The sequence below is a fragment of the Nicotiana sylvestris genome, chromosome 10 (genome assembly GCF_000393655.2).
Source record: "Nicotiana sylvestris chromosome 10, ASM39365v2, whole genome shotgun sequence".
NCBI classification, from domain to species: domain Eukaryota; kingdom Viridiplantae; phylum Streptophyta; class Magnoliopsida; order Solanales; family Solanaceae; genus Nicotiana; species Nicotiana sylvestris.
In genome coordinates this window covers 160,091,320-160,109,319 of record NC_091066.1, presented here as the reverse complement: position 1 = coordinate 160,109,319, position 18,000 = coordinate 160,091,320, and the positions used below count along the sequence as shown (strand labels likewise).

Below are 18,000 nucleotides of genomic sequence, written 5' to 3'. Positions count from 1 at the left end.
TTCTGCAATCTTTCTAAGTTCGAAACCACTCTGAAATACCTCCCAAAACACTCCCGAGCCCTCAAGGCTCCTAACCAAACATATACACTAACTCAACAACATCTTACAAACTTACTCGTGCGATCAAATCGCCAAAATAACATCAAAACAATGAATCAAACCTCAAAATTACTAGTTTTCTTCAAACTTCATAAACTTTCAAATTTAGAGTTTTAAGTCCGAAACACGTCAAATGACGTCCGATTTCGACCAAACTTCACAGAAATATCTTAAACCACATATAAGACCTGTACTGGGCGCCAGAACCAAAATACGGTCCCGATACCAACACGTTCTAATCAATTTTCATTTCCTTTTTCCTTAATAATTTGAGTAAAATAATTTTACTCAAAAATTCATTTCTCGGGCTTGGGACCTCGGAATTCGATTCCAGGCATACGTCCGAGTCTCATATTATTCTACGGACCCTACGGGACCGTCAAATTACGGGTCTGGGTCCGTTTACCCAAAATATAGACCAAAGTCAAACTTATTCATTTTAATACCAAATTTTAGCATTTTTCATAGAATTTCACATTTAAGCTTTCTGACTACGCGCCCGGACTATGAACGCAAATCGAGATGACTAAAAATGAGGTTTTCAAGGCCTCGGAAGCACGGAATGAATAAGAAAAAAGGTGATGACCCTTTGGGTCAACACATTCTCCACTTCTAAAACAACCGTTCATCCTCGAACGGAAAGAAGAAATAAGTGCATGAGTCGGGAAACAAATGAGGATAACGGCTCCGCATATCGGACTTGGACTCCCAGGTCGATGCTTCAGGAGGCTGACCTCTCCACTGAACACGAATAGAAGGGAAACTCTTGGACCTCAACTGACTAACCTGCCGGTCCAGAATAGCTACCAGCTCCTCCTCATAAGATAAGTCCTTGTCCAACTGGACAGTGCTGAAATCTAACATGTGGGATGGATCGCTCTGATACCAACTTGTCACAACCCGGATTTCCTACCCTTAGGGGGTCGTGATGACACCTACTAATAGGAGCTAGGCAAGCCAAACTTTATTAGCTTTTCCATTAATGAAATAATCCCTTTTTAACAATTAGCGGCAATAATATAAACGCAACGGAATTAAATAATAAGTGGAAGTCTTTAATCATACAAAACCGAATAGAAATGCGGAAAAATTGAACATAAGCCTCTACCCAAGACTAGGGCTGTTCATTCGGATCAGATATCCAAAATCCGAACCGATCCATTCAATTTCGAATTTTAGATTGGATCGGATTTCAGATTGTGTTTTTTAAAATTTCGGATTTCGGATTGGTATATTTTAATCCGATCCGATCCAAAATCTGAAATTATTAGGACATGTATAAATACTACACTTTAATTTCGGATAGTCAGTACTTCCTTTAGATCAACCTCCAAGTTATTACCTTTACAATTGCTAGATTTAGCTATATTGGCACCATAGTACTCTCATAATTGCATAAACATAAATTTTTCTTAATGTATTGCATCTTTTACAAACAAAATATACATATTAGTTTAACTTTGAGGAATAATAATACGATCCAAAATCCGATCCGATCCAAACTTTAAAATTTAATCCAATTCGATATAATTCGGTTCAAATTCGGATTGCATTTTCTAGAATCTGAAATTCGAAATTTGAATCCGAAATGTGCTAAATCCGATCCGATCCGTGCACAGCCCTACCCAAGACTGGTGTCACAATACTCACGAACTACTAAGATTTACTAAATACAATGTCTGAAAGAAAATGTAATTGTTTGTCCCGAATATAAAAGGCAATAGATTGAAAAGAAGGATAAAAGAGACGCCGGGCCCGCGGACGCCTCCAAGGCTACCTCGGTGTCTCACTGGACTGAAGGCCTGCTCCCTCGCTACTATTGCTGCTGTCCAAAACCTGGACTGTGCAAAATAGCACAGAGTGTAGTATCAGCACAACCGACACCATGTGCTGGTAAGTGCCTAACCTAACCTCGGCGAAGTAGTGACAAGGCTAGGACCGGACTACCAATTAAACCTGTGCAGTTATATAATATACAACGGAAAGTAAAACAGAAATAAACAAGTAAAGATATAAGGGGAAAACATGTTGTGGGGGTGTACCGATATCAACAGTAAGTCCAGAGTAACAGTCTAAGGGTAGCTTAGAATTTACAGCGAACAAAGAAACTAGTATCCAAAATAAACATACTCGTATCAATAATTGTCGCGGCGTCCAATCCGATCCCAATATATAACAACATTGTTGCGGCGTGCAATCCGATCCATATCATTTAGCATTGTTGCAGCGTTCAACCCGATCCACAAATATCATTGTTGTGGCGTGCAACCCGATCCATATCATTTAGCATTGTTGCGGCGTGCAACCTGATCCACAAATATCTTACAATACACGACATCACCCTTCGTGCTTTATCACTCTTCCTCACTCAAACAACAATCACAAATAAAGGGCAAGAAAATAAATAAATTAATAAATAAATAATGATAAAAATCCCGGCAAGGGAATACAATTAAACAGTTAAATCCCGGCAAGGGAACAATATCAATAAATTTCCATGTCCCGGCAAGGGAGAAAATCAACAAAGCAACAAAATGTTCCGGCAAGGGAGTAAACCAATAACTCTTTCTCTTTCTTTCACTTTCATCTCATAGTTTACATTATCACTTGAGCCAATGCTCCAAAGATTTAAATATATCATATACCTTCACAATTTGTATTTCAACTCGAGCCAACGCTCCACGAAGTTCAAATCTCACAATTTCCTTTCACATACTCTTTACAACATATAGAAATCATCAATTAAGTATGGAAGCTATAACAAAATCATGATATTCGCAATCTAAGGACTTGTGGTCATGCTAGACACCAATATATAGATACTCGTTACCATACCTATACATCGTACTCGACAATTAGCAAGTAGAAAATAAGACTCCACTCCTATTCCCTCAAGCTAAGGTTAGACCAAACACTTACCTCAACTTCCATGGCCAAATCAATCCACAACAACCGCTTTCCCTCTCGAATTAGGCTCCAACTCAATCAAATCTATACAATAATGACTTCATAGTATCAATATATGCTAAACAAATCAAACCCAATGCCTAAATATAGATTTCCAAGCCTTCTTTCCAAAATTCTAAAAATCCAACCCGGGCCCGCTTGGTCAAAATACGAGGTTTGGACCAAATTCATATCACCCATTCCTCCACGAGCCCGAATATATAATTTTTTTTCAAATTCGACCCCAAAACGAGGTCTAAATCAAGAAAAAGTAAAAAGCCCTAACTATACCCAATTTTCCCAATTTCTACTCTAAATTACATGTTTTAGGCTTAGGAATTCAACAAATATTGATGGAAAATGAAGAAAACGAGTTAAGATTTACTAGCCCAAGAAGTGTTGGTGAAAGAGAGATTCAATGGATGCCTAAGGACTTTGGAGAAGAAGGAGCTCGTGTGTTTTGATGAAAAATTTCCGTCACTGTTCTGTTTTGGAATTAAAATAAAATTGGGCGAAATTGCCCTTCGCGTTCGCGGAAGGAGGGTCGCGTTCGCGAAGGGTAAACTTCGCAGACCATCGCATTCGCGATGGGAAGAGTGTGAACGTGAAGAGGAAAGGCTGGGGGTCCAGGACTTGGTCTACGCGAACGCGATGAAGGAGCCCTATGAACTACGCGAACGCGAAAGTATCAGTGCGATCGCGATGAGGAAAATGAAAGCTAAGTCCTCAGAGTCAAATACCCTACGTGAGCGCGAGGGCTTGAACGCTAACGCAAAGGAGGAGCAATTATGGCATCGCGAACGCAGGAGGAAGTACGCGAACGTGAAGAAGAAACTGGGTCTGCAACAGCTGAAGAATTTCTGCAATCTTTCTAAGTTCGAAACCACTCCGAAACACCTCCCAAAACACTCCCGAGCCCTCGGGGCTCCTTACCAAACACATACACTAACTCAATAATATCCTACAAACTTAACCGTGCGATCAAATCGCCAAAATAATATCAAAAATAATGAATCAAACCTCAAAATTATTAATTTTTCTTCAAACTTCATAAACTTTCAAATTTAGAGTTTTAAGTCTGAAACACATCAAACGATGTTTGATTTCGACCAAACTTCACAGAAATATCATAAACCACATATAAGACCTGTACCGGGCACCAGAACTAAAATACGGGCCTGATACCTACACGTTCTAATCAATTTTCATTTTCCTTAATAATTTCAGAAAAACCATCATACAAGGAAATTCATTTCTCGAGCTTGGGATCTAGGAATTCGATTTCGGGCATACGCCCGAGTCCATATTTTTCTACGGACCCTCCGAGACCGTCAATTTATGGGTCCAGGTCCGTTTACCCAAAATGTTGACCAAAGTCAAACTTATTCATTTTAATACCAAATTTTAGCATTTTTCACAAAATTTCACATTTAAGCTTTCCGACTATGCGCCCGGACTGCGCACGCAAATCGAGGTGACTAAAAATGAGCTTTTTAAGGCCTCGGCAGCACGGAATGAATAAGAAAACAGGTGATGACCCTTTGGGTTGTCATATTCCATTTGTGTCAATTGGATTCATCAATTACAATATTATCGGCTTTCACGAATTTCTGATGAAGTTAACATTAACAAGTAAAAAATAATTAATTTTTTCGATGAAACGGGTTCAATTGACCCCTCTTACAATAAGGTGGGTCCGCCCCTGAAGTTCATACACATGAGCTCTAATCTCTAGTAAATTATGCTGAAACTTTTCGTGTTGCACTAAAATAGTGGTTATTTTCAATGACTTTGCAAACACTGATTGTTTTTCAATTACCAATCCAAAAACTGGCTAGTCCGTGCTATTTTAACAAGTTTTTAAAATAAATTTAGCCAAAAAAAAATAATCCAAAGGTTGACAAACTTATAAAAATTTGAAAATACCATGTGAACAAAAAATCATCGTGGCAGTGCATGTCGCACTCTCATAAGGTAAGAATAAGATTGGTTGGGGAAGCAAAATATCAAGTTTAGGGGGGGGGGGGGGTAATTACGCCAAGGAAAAGTTTGGGTGTAATTACCAAAAATAGAGAACAAGTTTGGGCGTGCATTGAATAAATTGAGTCCGTTTGGCCTTGAAATATTTTTTATCTTTTTTCGAAAAAGATTCACTTTTTTTTTTCAAATTAGTGCTTAGCCATAAAATTTTTAATTTTCACTTGAAGATGAATTTTGAATTTTTCGAAAATTTTAAAAACTCCAAAAAATTGTTTTTCAAAATTGTTACTCAGATTATTCACAAAAATTCAAAATAACCCAAAATTTTATTCATATCCAAATACAAATCTAATTTTTAAATACTACTTTTACTTGAAATCAAATTTTACCATTTTGAGAATTTTACAATTCTTATGTCCAAACGCCCACAAAATGTGAAGTGTAGGGGTTCTGAGGTATTTTTCCTAAATTTAGGTGCAAAATATAAATGCACACTTAAATAAATACTATAATACGTATAAATTTTCAATGTCAGCCATCATTATAATCTTTAATACAACATCAAATTCTAGAAATAATTTTGAAATGATAATCGAAAATTGCACATCAAATATATATATTATTTATTAGTAATTGTCATATTGATTTCTTATGATATGGTTACGCGCGAAAAACGAATATCCTAAATCCATTATATTAAAAACACGAAACCTTTTAACAAAATATCATTTGCCTTTTTTACTTTTAAAAATAAATTTCTCACTGGAAAAAAATTATCATTTAAAATTTTTCTAATGTTTAGAATTTTTTTAACATATATTGCTAATTCATTACTGAATAGGATTAGTGAAGGATATTTGTTATTTAGCTACATAGTTTATTTTTTTGCGCTTATTTTTTTTGTTTTTTGCAGTTGAATGTATAAAATATATCCAGTCAAATCTCTCTATAATAACATCCTTATATAACAACACTTCATTATAAAAGCGAAATTTTTTCGGAACCAAATGTTATATTTTGTTATAACATATGTTTTCTATAACAATTATAGGGGTATCAAGTTACTTAGTCATACCATGAAAGTCTGGGAGAGGGTGGTGGAACTGAGGGTGAGGAAGACGACGTCTATATCCGACAACCAGTTTGGGTTCATGCCAGGCCGCCCCACCACGGAAGCTATCCACCTTATTAGGAGGTTGGTGGAACAGTACATGGATAAGAAGAAGGATCTGCATATGGTGTTTATTGATTTGGAGAAAGCGTATGACAAGGTTCCAAGGGAGGTGCTCTAGAGATGCCTTGAGGCGAAGGGCGTGCCGGTAGCCTACATAAGAGCGATCAAAGACATATATGACGGAGCTAAGACTAAGGTTAGGACTGTGAGAGGTGACTCGGAGCATTTTCCGGTTGTTATGGGATTACGCCAAGGCTCTGTGCTTAGCCCATTCCTATTTGCCTTGGTGATGGATGTTTTGACACGCCATATTCAAGGGGAGGTGCCATGGTGTATGCTGTTTGCTGATAGCATCGTTCTAATTGACGAGACAAGGGCAGGTGTTAACGAGAGATTGGAGGTTTGGAGACAGACTCTCGAGTCTAAGGGTTTCAAATTGAGCAGGTCTAAGACATAGTACATGGAGTGCAAGTTTAGCACTGAGTCGGGGGATGTAGGCGGGGACGTGAGGCTTGGGTCACAGGTCGTCCCCAAGAGAGATAGCTTCAAGTACCTTGGGTCGGTGATTCAGGGGGACGGAGAGATCGACAAGGACGCCACTCACCGCATAGGGGCGAGATGGATGAAATGGAGGCTGGCGTCTGGAGTCTTGTGTGATAAGAAAGTGCTACTGATACTCAAAAGTAAGTTTTATAGAGCTGTGGTTAGACCGGCTATGTTGTATGGGGCAGAGTGCTGGCCGGTTAAGAACTCCCATATCCAGAGGTTGAAAGTAGCAGAGATGCGGATGCTGAGGTGGATGTGCGGACACACTAGGTTAGACAAGATCAGGAATGATGATATTTGGAGGAAGGTGGGCGTCGCTTCTGTGGATGACAAGATGCGGGAAGCGAGGCTTAGATGGTTTGGGCACGTGCAAAGGAGAAGCATCGATGCCCCGGTGAGGAGGTGCGAGCAGTTGGCCGTGGTGGGTATGAGAAGAGGTAGAGGGAGACCTAAGAAGTATTGGGGAGAGGTGATCAGACAGGACATGGTACGTCTGCAGATTTCTGAGGACACGGGCCTTGATAGGAAGGCATGGAGGACAAACATTAGAGTTGTAGGATAGGGGTAGTGGTGCTTCCCTTTCTGCATACCGGGGTGAGGCGGGGCTGGATTAGAGTTGATCCTAGATGGCTTGTAGTTTAAGTTGAACCCACACTATTCTTGAGGTTTATCTTAGATGCCTTAGACTCTGGTTACTGTTATTGCATGTCATTCATCTTTTATTTTTTTTATGCTTTTGTTACTATAATGGTTTTACTGGAGTTACTAATGATTTCTCTTTTCTTTTCTTTTCTTTTCTTGTTTTCCTTGTTCTATTTTATTTCCGTCGTTCTGAGCCGAGGGTCTGTCGGAAACAGCCTCTCTGCCCTATCGGGGCATGAGTAAGGTTTGCGTACATATTACCCTCCCCAGACCCCAATATGTGGGATTTTACTGGGTAGTTGTTGTTGTTGTTGTTGTTATATGTTTTCTATAACAACAATTCGCTATAACATTCAAAAATATCCGGAACAAACAAGGTTGTTATAGAGAGGTTTGACTGTAATACCTAAATAATTATTTTTATACGAAGTTAAAATTAAAAAAAGGAGGACTCATGATAGATCATTAAGCTTTTACAATTATCTTAGCTTGTTTTCATGCTTAGTTAGATCCACTACTTTATTAACTAAATAGGATTAATATTCGCCAATACCAAAAGTATATATTTTGTCAAATTTTATTTTATAATCGAACAAAATATCTAATAGTATTAGTTTAAATTTTAAAAAATTATACTAGTTATTAATATAGGATACAACGTGTATTTTAAAATTAATTTAAATTAAATAAAAGAAACTAATTGGCGACTGAAAAATAAATTTTGGGGCTACTTATCTTGACATTGTAGAAACGCGTATATTTTTAAATGGTTACGGCATGTTATTTACTCTACTTTTAGAATTTCACTTCCTTGAAAATTTAAAACTCTCAAAATACAGAGTCATGCCTCAAAATACAGAGTCACGCAAATGAGCTGAAAACGTCACGAACAGATTTCGTTTTTTGCAAATTTCCCTCTCATCAACTACTATATATATCTGGTTCTCACATTCAAATTCACTTTCGCTCTCTCTCTTTCAAATTACTTCTGCATTCAAATTCACTTTCACTCTCTCTCTCTCAAGTTGCTTCTGCGTTCTTCAGGTATTGACTCTTCTACTTCATCGATCTCTCTGTTATAGTGCTAATTCTCATTCATCTCTTTGTTTTTGTATAACTTGCTGTGTCTTCTGCGTTCTTCAGGTAACACCGTACTTCACCTTTTTCCTGTATTGACTCTTCTACTTCATCAATCTCGCTGTTATAATGCTAATTCTCATTCATCTCTTTGTTTTTGTATAACTTGCTGTGTCTTCTACAACTTAATCACTGATCTCTCTGTAACTCTGCTACTCATTATTGAATTCTCTTCTATTTTGTTTTTTGCTTTTAATCACTATGTGTGTGAGTGTGTGAGCGAGCGAGTGAGAGAGAGAAATATTCTCATTTTTGGAGATGAATTTCGTGTCTCTGTGTGTGAGTGAGTAAGAGACGATAATTTGATGATTTCTCTGCTAGCTATTTATTATTGATTTCTCTTCTATTTTGTTTTTTGCTTTTAATCACGGTGTGAATGTATGTGTGAGCGAGCTAGCGAGCGAAAGAGAAATATTCTCGTTTTTTGAGTTGAATTTCGTGTGTGTGTGAGAGAGTGAGTGAGATTTTTGTGTACTCATCATTGATTTCTCTGCTAGCTACTTCATCATTGATTCTCTACTTTTTTTGGCTTTTAATCACTGTGTGTGTGAGAAAATGTGCGTGCGTGTGTGAGCAAAAGAGAATTTGATAATAAACATAGCTTAATAGGATGTGACTGGTTATCATAGCTTAATATACATTTTTAAATAAGTGTTTTGATTTTATATTGAACAGGTTCAAGATGAGTCGTTCCATGGACGTGGCTGAATTTGACGAGTAAGATGTCTACCTACAATTTGATATGCTTCTTTGTTTCATTGGAGAAGGTTTCACTGAAGCTATGATTTGATTTATGGTGCCTAATTTTAGCCTAACGATTATTTCTTGCTTTTTGTAATGTATAGGTTGAATTCTTATTTGAGAGAGTTGCCTGTGGGTTATCATGAGGTCATTAAAGGAGAGCTACTTACTTTTGCTTGTAAGTATTTCCTTTTACTATGTATTTACTTTTTGTTGACTTTTCCCCCACCTCTGCCCCTAAGTAGCTCACCTTTTGTTGTTTAAGGGGATAATGCGAATGAGCGACGGAGGGACCATTTTTTCGTAGCATCAAAGGACTTGTATCCCAACACTATGACTTGGGATTTGTATAGGTAAGCCCTTCTACTTTATTTGCATAACTTGGGTATTTTTGTTTTTAGCATCTCACTCACTGATTTTTGATTTTACAGTACTCTCTGGTTTGACTTAACGACTTGGGCATCTTTCGAAAAAGATGCTTATGCAGTATGTCGAATTGATCAAGTAAGTCCCTATTATGAGTTTAATTAGAGGATTTAACTAGTCCGTTCTCGCTAATGACCTAATGTTTCTTTGAGTTACTTATGAAGGCATCTCTAAAAAATTCCCAAGTGGAAAGCTTCAGTACTGACTTCAACTTCTGAGGCTAAGTTAGCGTTTGGCCGCTAATGTGTCTTCAAACTTTGTTTGTTGCAGAAATGGGCAGGAGAGAAAAATTTTCACACAACTTTAGCAGAGGCCTTGAACAAGGTGGTCAACGTCCATGAATCTGAGATCTACTTGCTTGAAATTGATGGGCAAACCCGTTTAGCTTTGGAAGATGATTCGATGTTAGTTTCTTTTTCCTTCTTACCTCATTATTTATTGTTTTAGGACTCGTTTGGTATAAGAGATAAGAGATAATTGCATCGAATCAGAAATTTGATGATTAGCGGCCAGGGAAATGATGATCTACTTCATTTACAACAGGGAAATGATGATCTACTTCTTTTACAACAAAAATCTGAAACGTCTTGTGTGCGTCAAAATTGCAACTTATGAGAAATTTGATATGGATGAGGATGAAGATGAAGAGGAGGATCATGGGGATGACGATGACTGATGCTGTTCCTACAAGTTGAAAGCTTTTGCATTCTGAAATGTGTAATTCTTGAAAATGTTTAGTGAAAAGATCAGTTAGTTTGATTCTTATGAATCAGAAAGTGATAATCCCTTGGGCAAAAGGGAAAATGCTTTATTCAACACTTTGGTTGAAGGTAACATTCATACCATAGAAAGCGTGCTGATTGAATATTTTCTTTTACTAGACCCTGTCTTTAATTGCAACATGTTATCCAAGACTGTATGGTCCTCTCAAACTCCAATACAATAGCATTTTGATCTTTGTTTTACCTTGACAGTTTAGATAATTCATTTCCTTATCCGAAAGTCAGTTGAAAGTAAGTGTCTCCAACACATTGCCGTCATGTTTACTAAGGTTCAAGATGCCATTAAAATGACAGTAAAAGTACAGTGAGAGATACAAGACTCTCTGCTGCACCCTAACTGTACAAGTTTATCAGTATATATAAGATCATCACATCATAAAAAATGACACATCAGGTTATCTTTGACAAACTAATGTAACATGGTATTTCTTCTATTTGGAGTCAGTGACCTTGTCTCATGAAGTTTATGCCTGCCATGATATGAATAAAGTAGCAAATGTTTGACCTACTAAATAGTAGTAATATACAACTCATTTTGTTGTGCTCAACATTTCTACTAATCATAGTATCATATTCCTACCAAATACCTTCTTCCTTTATCACTGCAAAGGCCTTGAGATTATGCTGATATATACTCTAAGAAGAAGCTAAATACAATTTAAGACTGTAGAAAGACAATCAAACTCGTTTTGAAGTGGCTTAAACACAAAATGTAGTAGTACCTGACATTGAAGTCCTGAGTGATTCTGTCAATCCAGCAATCAGAAATTTTGCACTTTGCCGCTCTGCAGTTACTTATATATATTCATCAATCAATCAATTAACAACGTCTCAATCTCCAACAAATTAGCTCTATTATGTTCCAAGGTTTCACCATATTTAGACTATTTTTAAATTGACCATCCATGCAGGCAATCCTCTTTAAAGAAAAGGAAAAAAATAGAAGTAACCAACAAGGGAATGTCCAAATAACAGTATTAGCTTTTTAATACAGCTTACCATAAAAAGGAAAATCAAATAAAATGAAACCTTAAAAGAACACTGCTAGTAGAAGGAACAAAAATGGGCCTTTTAACATTCTTTATTTTGAGCCACAATATCACAGGCCCAAGATTCCATTTTCTGCTCTCAATTTGAAGCTTTTGAAGGTAAATAGTACCAATAAGGACAGATTTTTATATGACAGATATTTTCAGTTAATCTCTTTTCTTATCCCTCTAGTCAGTAACCCTTTAGTAGCATAATTGAAACTTTAGTAAAAAAAAAAATGAGTTGTTCTTTGAATCATTTACCCACAATTACATTAATATTTGGTTCAGTACACAGATGAAAGGGTATCTGTTTCTTTGTTGAACACAAGAGCTATGGCTAAAGAATTGTACTTTAACCATGATGGTTCTACCACAAAGAAACTTCTGGTCATTATGGTTTTTTTTGTGCTTTTGTTATGTTTAGTTGGGTTTTCAAGATTCTGAGTTGGGTGAAAATTTTGTGCAGGCAGATATGGATTTGGTGGCAGAGCGGGTTGGAGTGACATTGGGTCCAAAAGGAAGGAATGTAGTGTTTGGAAATAAGTATGGTCCTCCCAAGATAAATATGGCGAAACAGTTCTTAAAGAGGTACATCACAAGCATTAACAAATGGGCAGTCGAGTGCACTTAGCTCCTACTATTAGGGGGGAGGGGGGCGGCTAGCGCCAGACCACGATGGGTCATATGTATGTAACCTTATCTTGCATTTCTTAAATAAGCTCTTTTCGCGCCTTGAACCCATGATCTCCTAGTCACACGGCGAACTACCATTGCGCTAAGGCTCCCCTTCACATTACAAGCATTAACAACATTGTTAAATATTTAAATTTTATAGGCCTCTGGTGCTATTTGGTAGTGTACACAGAGCAGACATGTCTGGTATTATTTGGTGCTTAATAGAAGTGGCAATTTGAGCCCAAATCCATCTAACCCGCCCAGAGATTAATGGGTTGGGTTACAAACTTTTTAGCTCATGGGTCAATTTGGGTTGAGCCCAAGTTAACTCATTATATTTTATAGCTCATTCTGACCCATTAAACAGCCCAAATATAACCCATGAAACTCACCCAAAACAAAAGGTATCTCAACCCAACTTATATACTCCCTCTGTTTCATATTGTTTGAGGTACTTTCCTTTTTAGTCTGTTCTAAAATAAATGACACATTTTTAAATTTGGAAATAATTCAACTTTAAACTCTTCATTTTACTCTTTTTGCCCTTAGTGAGAAGCTTTTACAGCCACACAATTGGTATGGCCCCACAAACCTTTTACCCCTTAATCTTTTAAGACCACAAGTTTTAAAAGTCTTCTTCTTTTTTCTTAAATTTCGTGCCGAGTCAAACTACCTCAAACAATATGAAACGGAGGGAGTAGCAATTTATTTAGTTGCCCCAATTTTACTTTTTTATTTTGTATTTTTAATTTTATGTTCTTTTATTTTTCTGCACCATCCACCCACCCTGCCTCCCCCCCGGCAAAACCTGCCTCCCCTCAAAAAGAATTTTTTTACTTTTTTTTTTGTATTTTTAGTTTTCTGTTTTTTTTTTCTGCACCACCAACCCCCCCCCTCCTAAATTTATAGAAGAGCCCTGAACTGATGGAGCACAGGACGAACTCTGGGCTGGAAGGGCACTGAGTGATGACTGCCCTGATAAAAAATTTACTTTTTTTTTGTATTTCAAAAAAAAATGTTATTTTTAATTACATTTTTATGCAAATAGGGTAAAAACAATTTTTTATGTATAAAGTGTTGAATTCCTTTGACATAATAGAAGATTCTAGTGTAGTGGTAAAGGGGGTTCAAAAATTCTTTTCTATCACATGTTCAAGTCCTAGGAGTGACATTTTATTATTTTCAATCTCCTTGTACGTATTTCTGGCTCCGCCACAGGTCTAAGGTGTCATCATTAAAGGAGCTTTTATGTTGTGTATGGTTCAAAATGGAGAGGAAACTAGAATCATATATTGTTATTTGTGCCTCTTTCATATATACTTGTTTAAATTGGTAAATCATATTGTGATTCCTTCTCAAAGTAGTTTAATGGTTGTAAATTTCTTGTTTCCGGTTGGACAATTTGGTTGCTTTTGACTTCTGAGGATAGAGAAAGGAATTATTATAGTTGTCAATATTCAGGGTTTAAATTTGTCTTCAGGTCTATGGAATTATAGAAGCGTGCCACCTTAAAAGATCACTTCATTCTGCATAGTAGAAGTTACTTATGTTGTTTGTTTGAGTTTTCATGTGTAAAAAGTCTTCTCTTGACACTTTCTGAGGCCTAAAGTTGTTCTGCTTCTTCCAGCAATTCCATTTTTTGTCATTTCTGGAACTTAATAGGGAACTCTTAGTTAGTCGTCCTTGTTCTTTTACATTTTTCCATTAATGTGATTCACACTCTAAGCCTGACTTGGATTATGATATAAACCAGTTATATAAGCAAAAAGTTGAAAATGAATTGTATGAAGTATATCCATGTAGAAATCATACATAGGTGCAGTTGAATGCTGATGAAAGACAGCTAAAAGTATTTCTTATAGTAAAGTAATGAGCTGCATGCACGTCTTCTATCAAATTTAGCCTGTCAGATAAAATCAGGTTTTTGAGCTTCTCGGATTCAACTTACTTTCAAATTCAATGGAGTAGGTGGTGCTTCGTCTTCTTACTTTTCCACCTTAAGATAATGCATTGAATATATCCATTGTTTTCAGTACAGATCCATCTGGACGATCCTTTGGAAAATGTCAAGAGTAAAATTAGTTAGGGAAGCTGGTGCCAAGACTAATAATCTTGCTGGTGATAGTTGCACAACATCTATAGTGCTTGCTCGTGGTCTGGCTGCTGAAGGTGCCAAGGGTTGAAGGGAAAGGAATAACCTCTAGACATCTGTTTTTTTAGATAAAAACGGCTTTCTTGTTTCGGTTATAATTGTGTTTAGTCATTATCTTTCCCTAGGTTACTGCAACGGGAGCAAATGTTGTTCAAGTTGATGTCTAGAGAGGTATAAGGAAGGAAAAATTACTCTGCATTTTTGCTTTAGGCAGAGAAACAGAATTATTTGGGCAAGAAATATGTTTAAAAATCAGCTTTCTCATCTAAGATGCATGAGGTTGTACTATCTTCAACATGTCTGTTGACAATCAGTAAACCTTGCAGGTTGAGGATCACGAGCTGGAAGATGTTGCTGCTGTTAGAGCTGGCAATGATTATGCCATCGGGAACATGATCTCGAAATCTCTAAGGCAGGTTGGGAGAAGAGGTGTTGTCACAATTGAGAATAAGGGAACTATACTGAAACCAGTCTACAAGTTGTAGAAGATATGCAGTCTGATCGTGGCTATTTGTCACCTTATTATTTTGTAACTGATCGACGAAAGAGGACTGTGGAGCTTCACAAGTGTAAGGTAGCGACTTATTCTGTAAGCACTACGCCTGTTGTATTAAGGCATAATTTCTTCTCATCACTACCAAGGTCAGAAATGCAGACAATGTTTAATCTAATAGACATAACAGGAGCCAAATTTGGAAAAGTGAGATTGCAACCAGCATGCGAACAGTTACATTTCATCATAGATCAACCAATGAGACAGAAAACAATCACACTGGTCACATGGAAAAAGTCACCGCTGGAATGGTACAAGTTCGACTCCGATGGAAGTTGCCCCAAGATGGTGTTTGTGGTGCAGGTGGAATTATAAGAGATCACATAGGCAAACTTATCCTAGCCTTCTCAATCTTTCTTTCGCCTGGAACAAGCAATTGGGCAGAAGGTAAGGCAATGTTATATGGGCTACAGCAGTGTATGTCCATAGAGGAGGCGACTCAAAGCGGCTCAGCTCATGTGTAGGAGGAGCAGCATGCACCTCCTATCGTGAACAACTCATCTGCATTCTGGCTTAGAGTGCAACAATGCTATCGGGAAGCAAATAAGGTCGCGAACAAGCTATAGCTACTCTCAGCCACGTGCGTAATTAAACAACAACTGATATTTACAAGATTTGAGAGACTACCAAGAGTGGTAAGGCGTCTTATGCAGCTGGACAGATGGGAGATGGCATCCTTTAGATCAAGACAATTAAAGCAGTGGATGTTGCTGCTCAACTTTAAAGCAGTGGATCACTTTATTCAGTTAGATTTATTTTGAAACCACCTCTACATTAAAAAAATCAAAAGCATTCAATTCCTAAAATATTCCAAAGCCGTTTCAATTCTCCTTAAGTGAATACACTTCCTAAATTACCGCCGAACAATAATGAAGAGATTAATGAGTTTTTTGTTTCTACGTGCATATATATGAGATTAATGGACTCTGAAATTTTATTTTCGAATTTTTTTATGTATCTTACTTGTTGCAGATTAATACGATTGCACAAGTTTTCGTCAAACAAATATCGAATTAAATGATAAAATTATACTCCTATATCCTATTGGCATAAAATTTTATTTTTAATTGTATGTCAAGACAAATTTTTACGCAGTATAATGATGGTATTAAATAGTTTATAAATTACAATGGTATTTTTAGTATATTAATATACAGAGTATAGTGAATCCTTCAGTCATTGTATGTATATATTGTGTTTTAATGGAATAATAGTAGATAATTAAATATATACATGGTATAAGTATATACATGGTATTATAACCATGTGTGTATATATATATATATATATGGGGTATAATATATGTATAAACAATATATATGACATATTTTATTTATACTACTCATATAAATATTCGAAGTGCTACAAATATGCTAAATTAAAGGGAAGAAATTTAGAATAGAAAAAAAAGAGAGAGATTTTGAATGCTAAATCAAGCAAGTAAAATTTAGAATAGAAAATAGTAGGAGAGAGTGTAAAAAGATAAATAAGGATAAAATTGATCCCATAATTTGTGTTACCTTTATCATGTGCTAATATTGTAAAAGAATGTGCTATATATGGAATAAATAAGAATTAATATCATTTTCTTAAATACTTTTTGAAAGATGCTCGGTAATATATTTTCCTCAATCATGTATTTGTCTTAAGAAATAATATGTATAGTATTAATTTAGAACCCAATAACTTAAAGAATTTAAAATCTCAAAGTCTCAAATCCATAAATTTCAAATATTGACTTCGCCCTTTACGATAATCTAAATATCTAATCATTTGTTTTGCTGAAATTTAATCATTTTGAATTCAAGTATTAGGTCTTTAAATTTCTGTTGGTTACTTATGCATTTGAGTTTATTATTATTATTATCTTTTGTTCAGTTTAGGTTTAAGTAATTAAAGAAAAAGGTGGCGAGTGAGGCTACCGTTGTTGCGGCAATAATTTTCCGTTTGAAGGATTTTTAATTATGCCACTTACAGCTTGGTTGGATGGTTCTTGTATTGTTTCATAATGTATCGTATCGTATCGTATTGTATTGTATTATATTTGTACTGTATTGTTTGATGAATACAATGTTTGGATGGATTGTGTCATTTTATCGTCGTTTTATGGTATCACGCATCAGTAATATGATGAATAAACTTGCAATATTATAAAGAAAAATTATGATACGGTATATAAAAAGGTAGGGTAAATGATAAAATAAAATTATTTATAACTAATGAAGGGTGAGATTGAGAGAAAAACTCAAGGAAATGACGCGAGCACACCAAATCAGTCGTTACATAAAGTGGCACATTTCATCATTACGTAACGACGGATTTAACGATACGATACAATAAAATTTAAGTAACAATCAAAACAAACATTGTATTTAAAGTAACAATACGATACGATACAATAGGTAACAACTATCCAAACAAGCTGTTAAGGGCTATTTTGGTCGAAAAGAAGATTTTTTGCTTCTCTAAGAATGCTGCCAAGAAAGGGATTTATGTACTGGGCTGTATTTAAAAATTAGCGGTGCATCCTAGATTTTAGTTTTTCAGTTCAAATTTTCAGGACAAATATTTAGAATTGTCTTGAAATTAAAATTTTTAGTTTATAATTTCAGGACAAAATAAATACTGAATAATCTCTAAATAGTATTTCTGAGAATGGTTATATGTGCACTTGCCCCATTTATTTTGGATTGTATGACTGTAATATGAACATTTGCATTCATTTGGTATTGTATAATATTCTGACGAAGATATTTCGCCATTGTATAGTTTTATCTTAATTTGCTTGTGATTCCCTAGACGAATCTTACATCAACAAAACATGGGAGATGCTAGGTATATAAGTAGACATGTTTTAAACTCTAGTGACACATTTTAAAGTTGTGCGGGCCTAGGCCCAAAGCGGACAATATTACAAGTGAATTGTGATGTTACATATGGTATTAAAGTTACTCTCCGTGCAACCTTGAATAATGGTGTGGCAAACCTCAACGAGGACCAACGCTGAGTCCCTAAGGGGGTTGTATGTGACACGCTAGACGAATCCCATATCGATAAAACACGGAAGAGATGCTGGCTATATAAGTAGACAAGCTTTAGATTCGATCTAGTGACAC

The 18,000-nt window shown here is 36.2% G+C and overlaps 3 protein-coding genes across 5 annotated transcripts; all 3 read left to right on the top strand.

Moving 5' to 3' along the window:
• The first annotated feature begins 6,659 nt into the window (after positions 1-6,659).
• On the top strand, positions 6,660-7,721 carry LOC138880182 (uncharacterized). Its single transcript, XM_070159856.1, has 2 exons — positions 6,660-7,170; positions 7,603-7,721. The coding sequence occupies exons 1-2, from the start codon at positions 6,660-6,662 to the stop codon at positions 7,719-7,721; spliced, it is 630 nt and encodes a 209-aa protein (XP_070015957.1).
• A 609-nt stretch (positions 7,722-8,330) lies between these two features.
• On the top strand, positions 8,331-10,656 carry LOC138868068 (uncharacterized). The gene is made up of 7 exons (XM_070160818.1): positions 8,331-8,431; positions 9,200-9,241; positions 9,370-9,443; positions 9,531-9,618; positions 9,697-9,769; positions 9,962-10,095; positions 10,235-10,656. The coding sequence occupies exons 2-7, from the start codon at positions 9,207-9,209 to the stop codon at positions 10,365-10,367; spliced, it is 537 nt and encodes a 178-aa protein (XP_070016919.1). The 5' UTR covers positions 8,331-8,431; positions 9,200-9,206; the 3' UTR covers positions 10,368-10,656.
• LOC104212688 (chaperonin 60 subunit beta 4, chloroplastic-like) lies at positions 10,423-15,789 on the top strand. Of its 3 annotated transcripts, none has more exons than XM_070160819.1 (5): positions 10,423-10,521; positions 11,971-12,092; positions 14,218-14,502; positions 14,658-14,905; positions 15,015-15,789. In XM_070160819.1, exons 1-3 carry the CDS (start codon positions 10,456-10,458, stop codon positions 14,360-14,362), a joined length of 333 nt encoding a protein of 110 aa, XP_070016920.1. In that variant the 5' UTR covers positions 10,423-10,455; the 3' UTR covers positions 14,363-14,502; positions 14,658-14,905; positions 15,015-15,789. The 3 variants fall into 3 exon arrangements, with proteins under 3 accessions (XP_070016920.1, XP_070016922.1, XP_070016921.1); XM_070160821.1 differs by having other exon boundaries at positions 14,213-14,502; XM_070160820.1 differs by lacking the exon at positions 14,218-14,502.
• Positions 15,790-18,000: the final 2,211 nt, after the last annotated feature.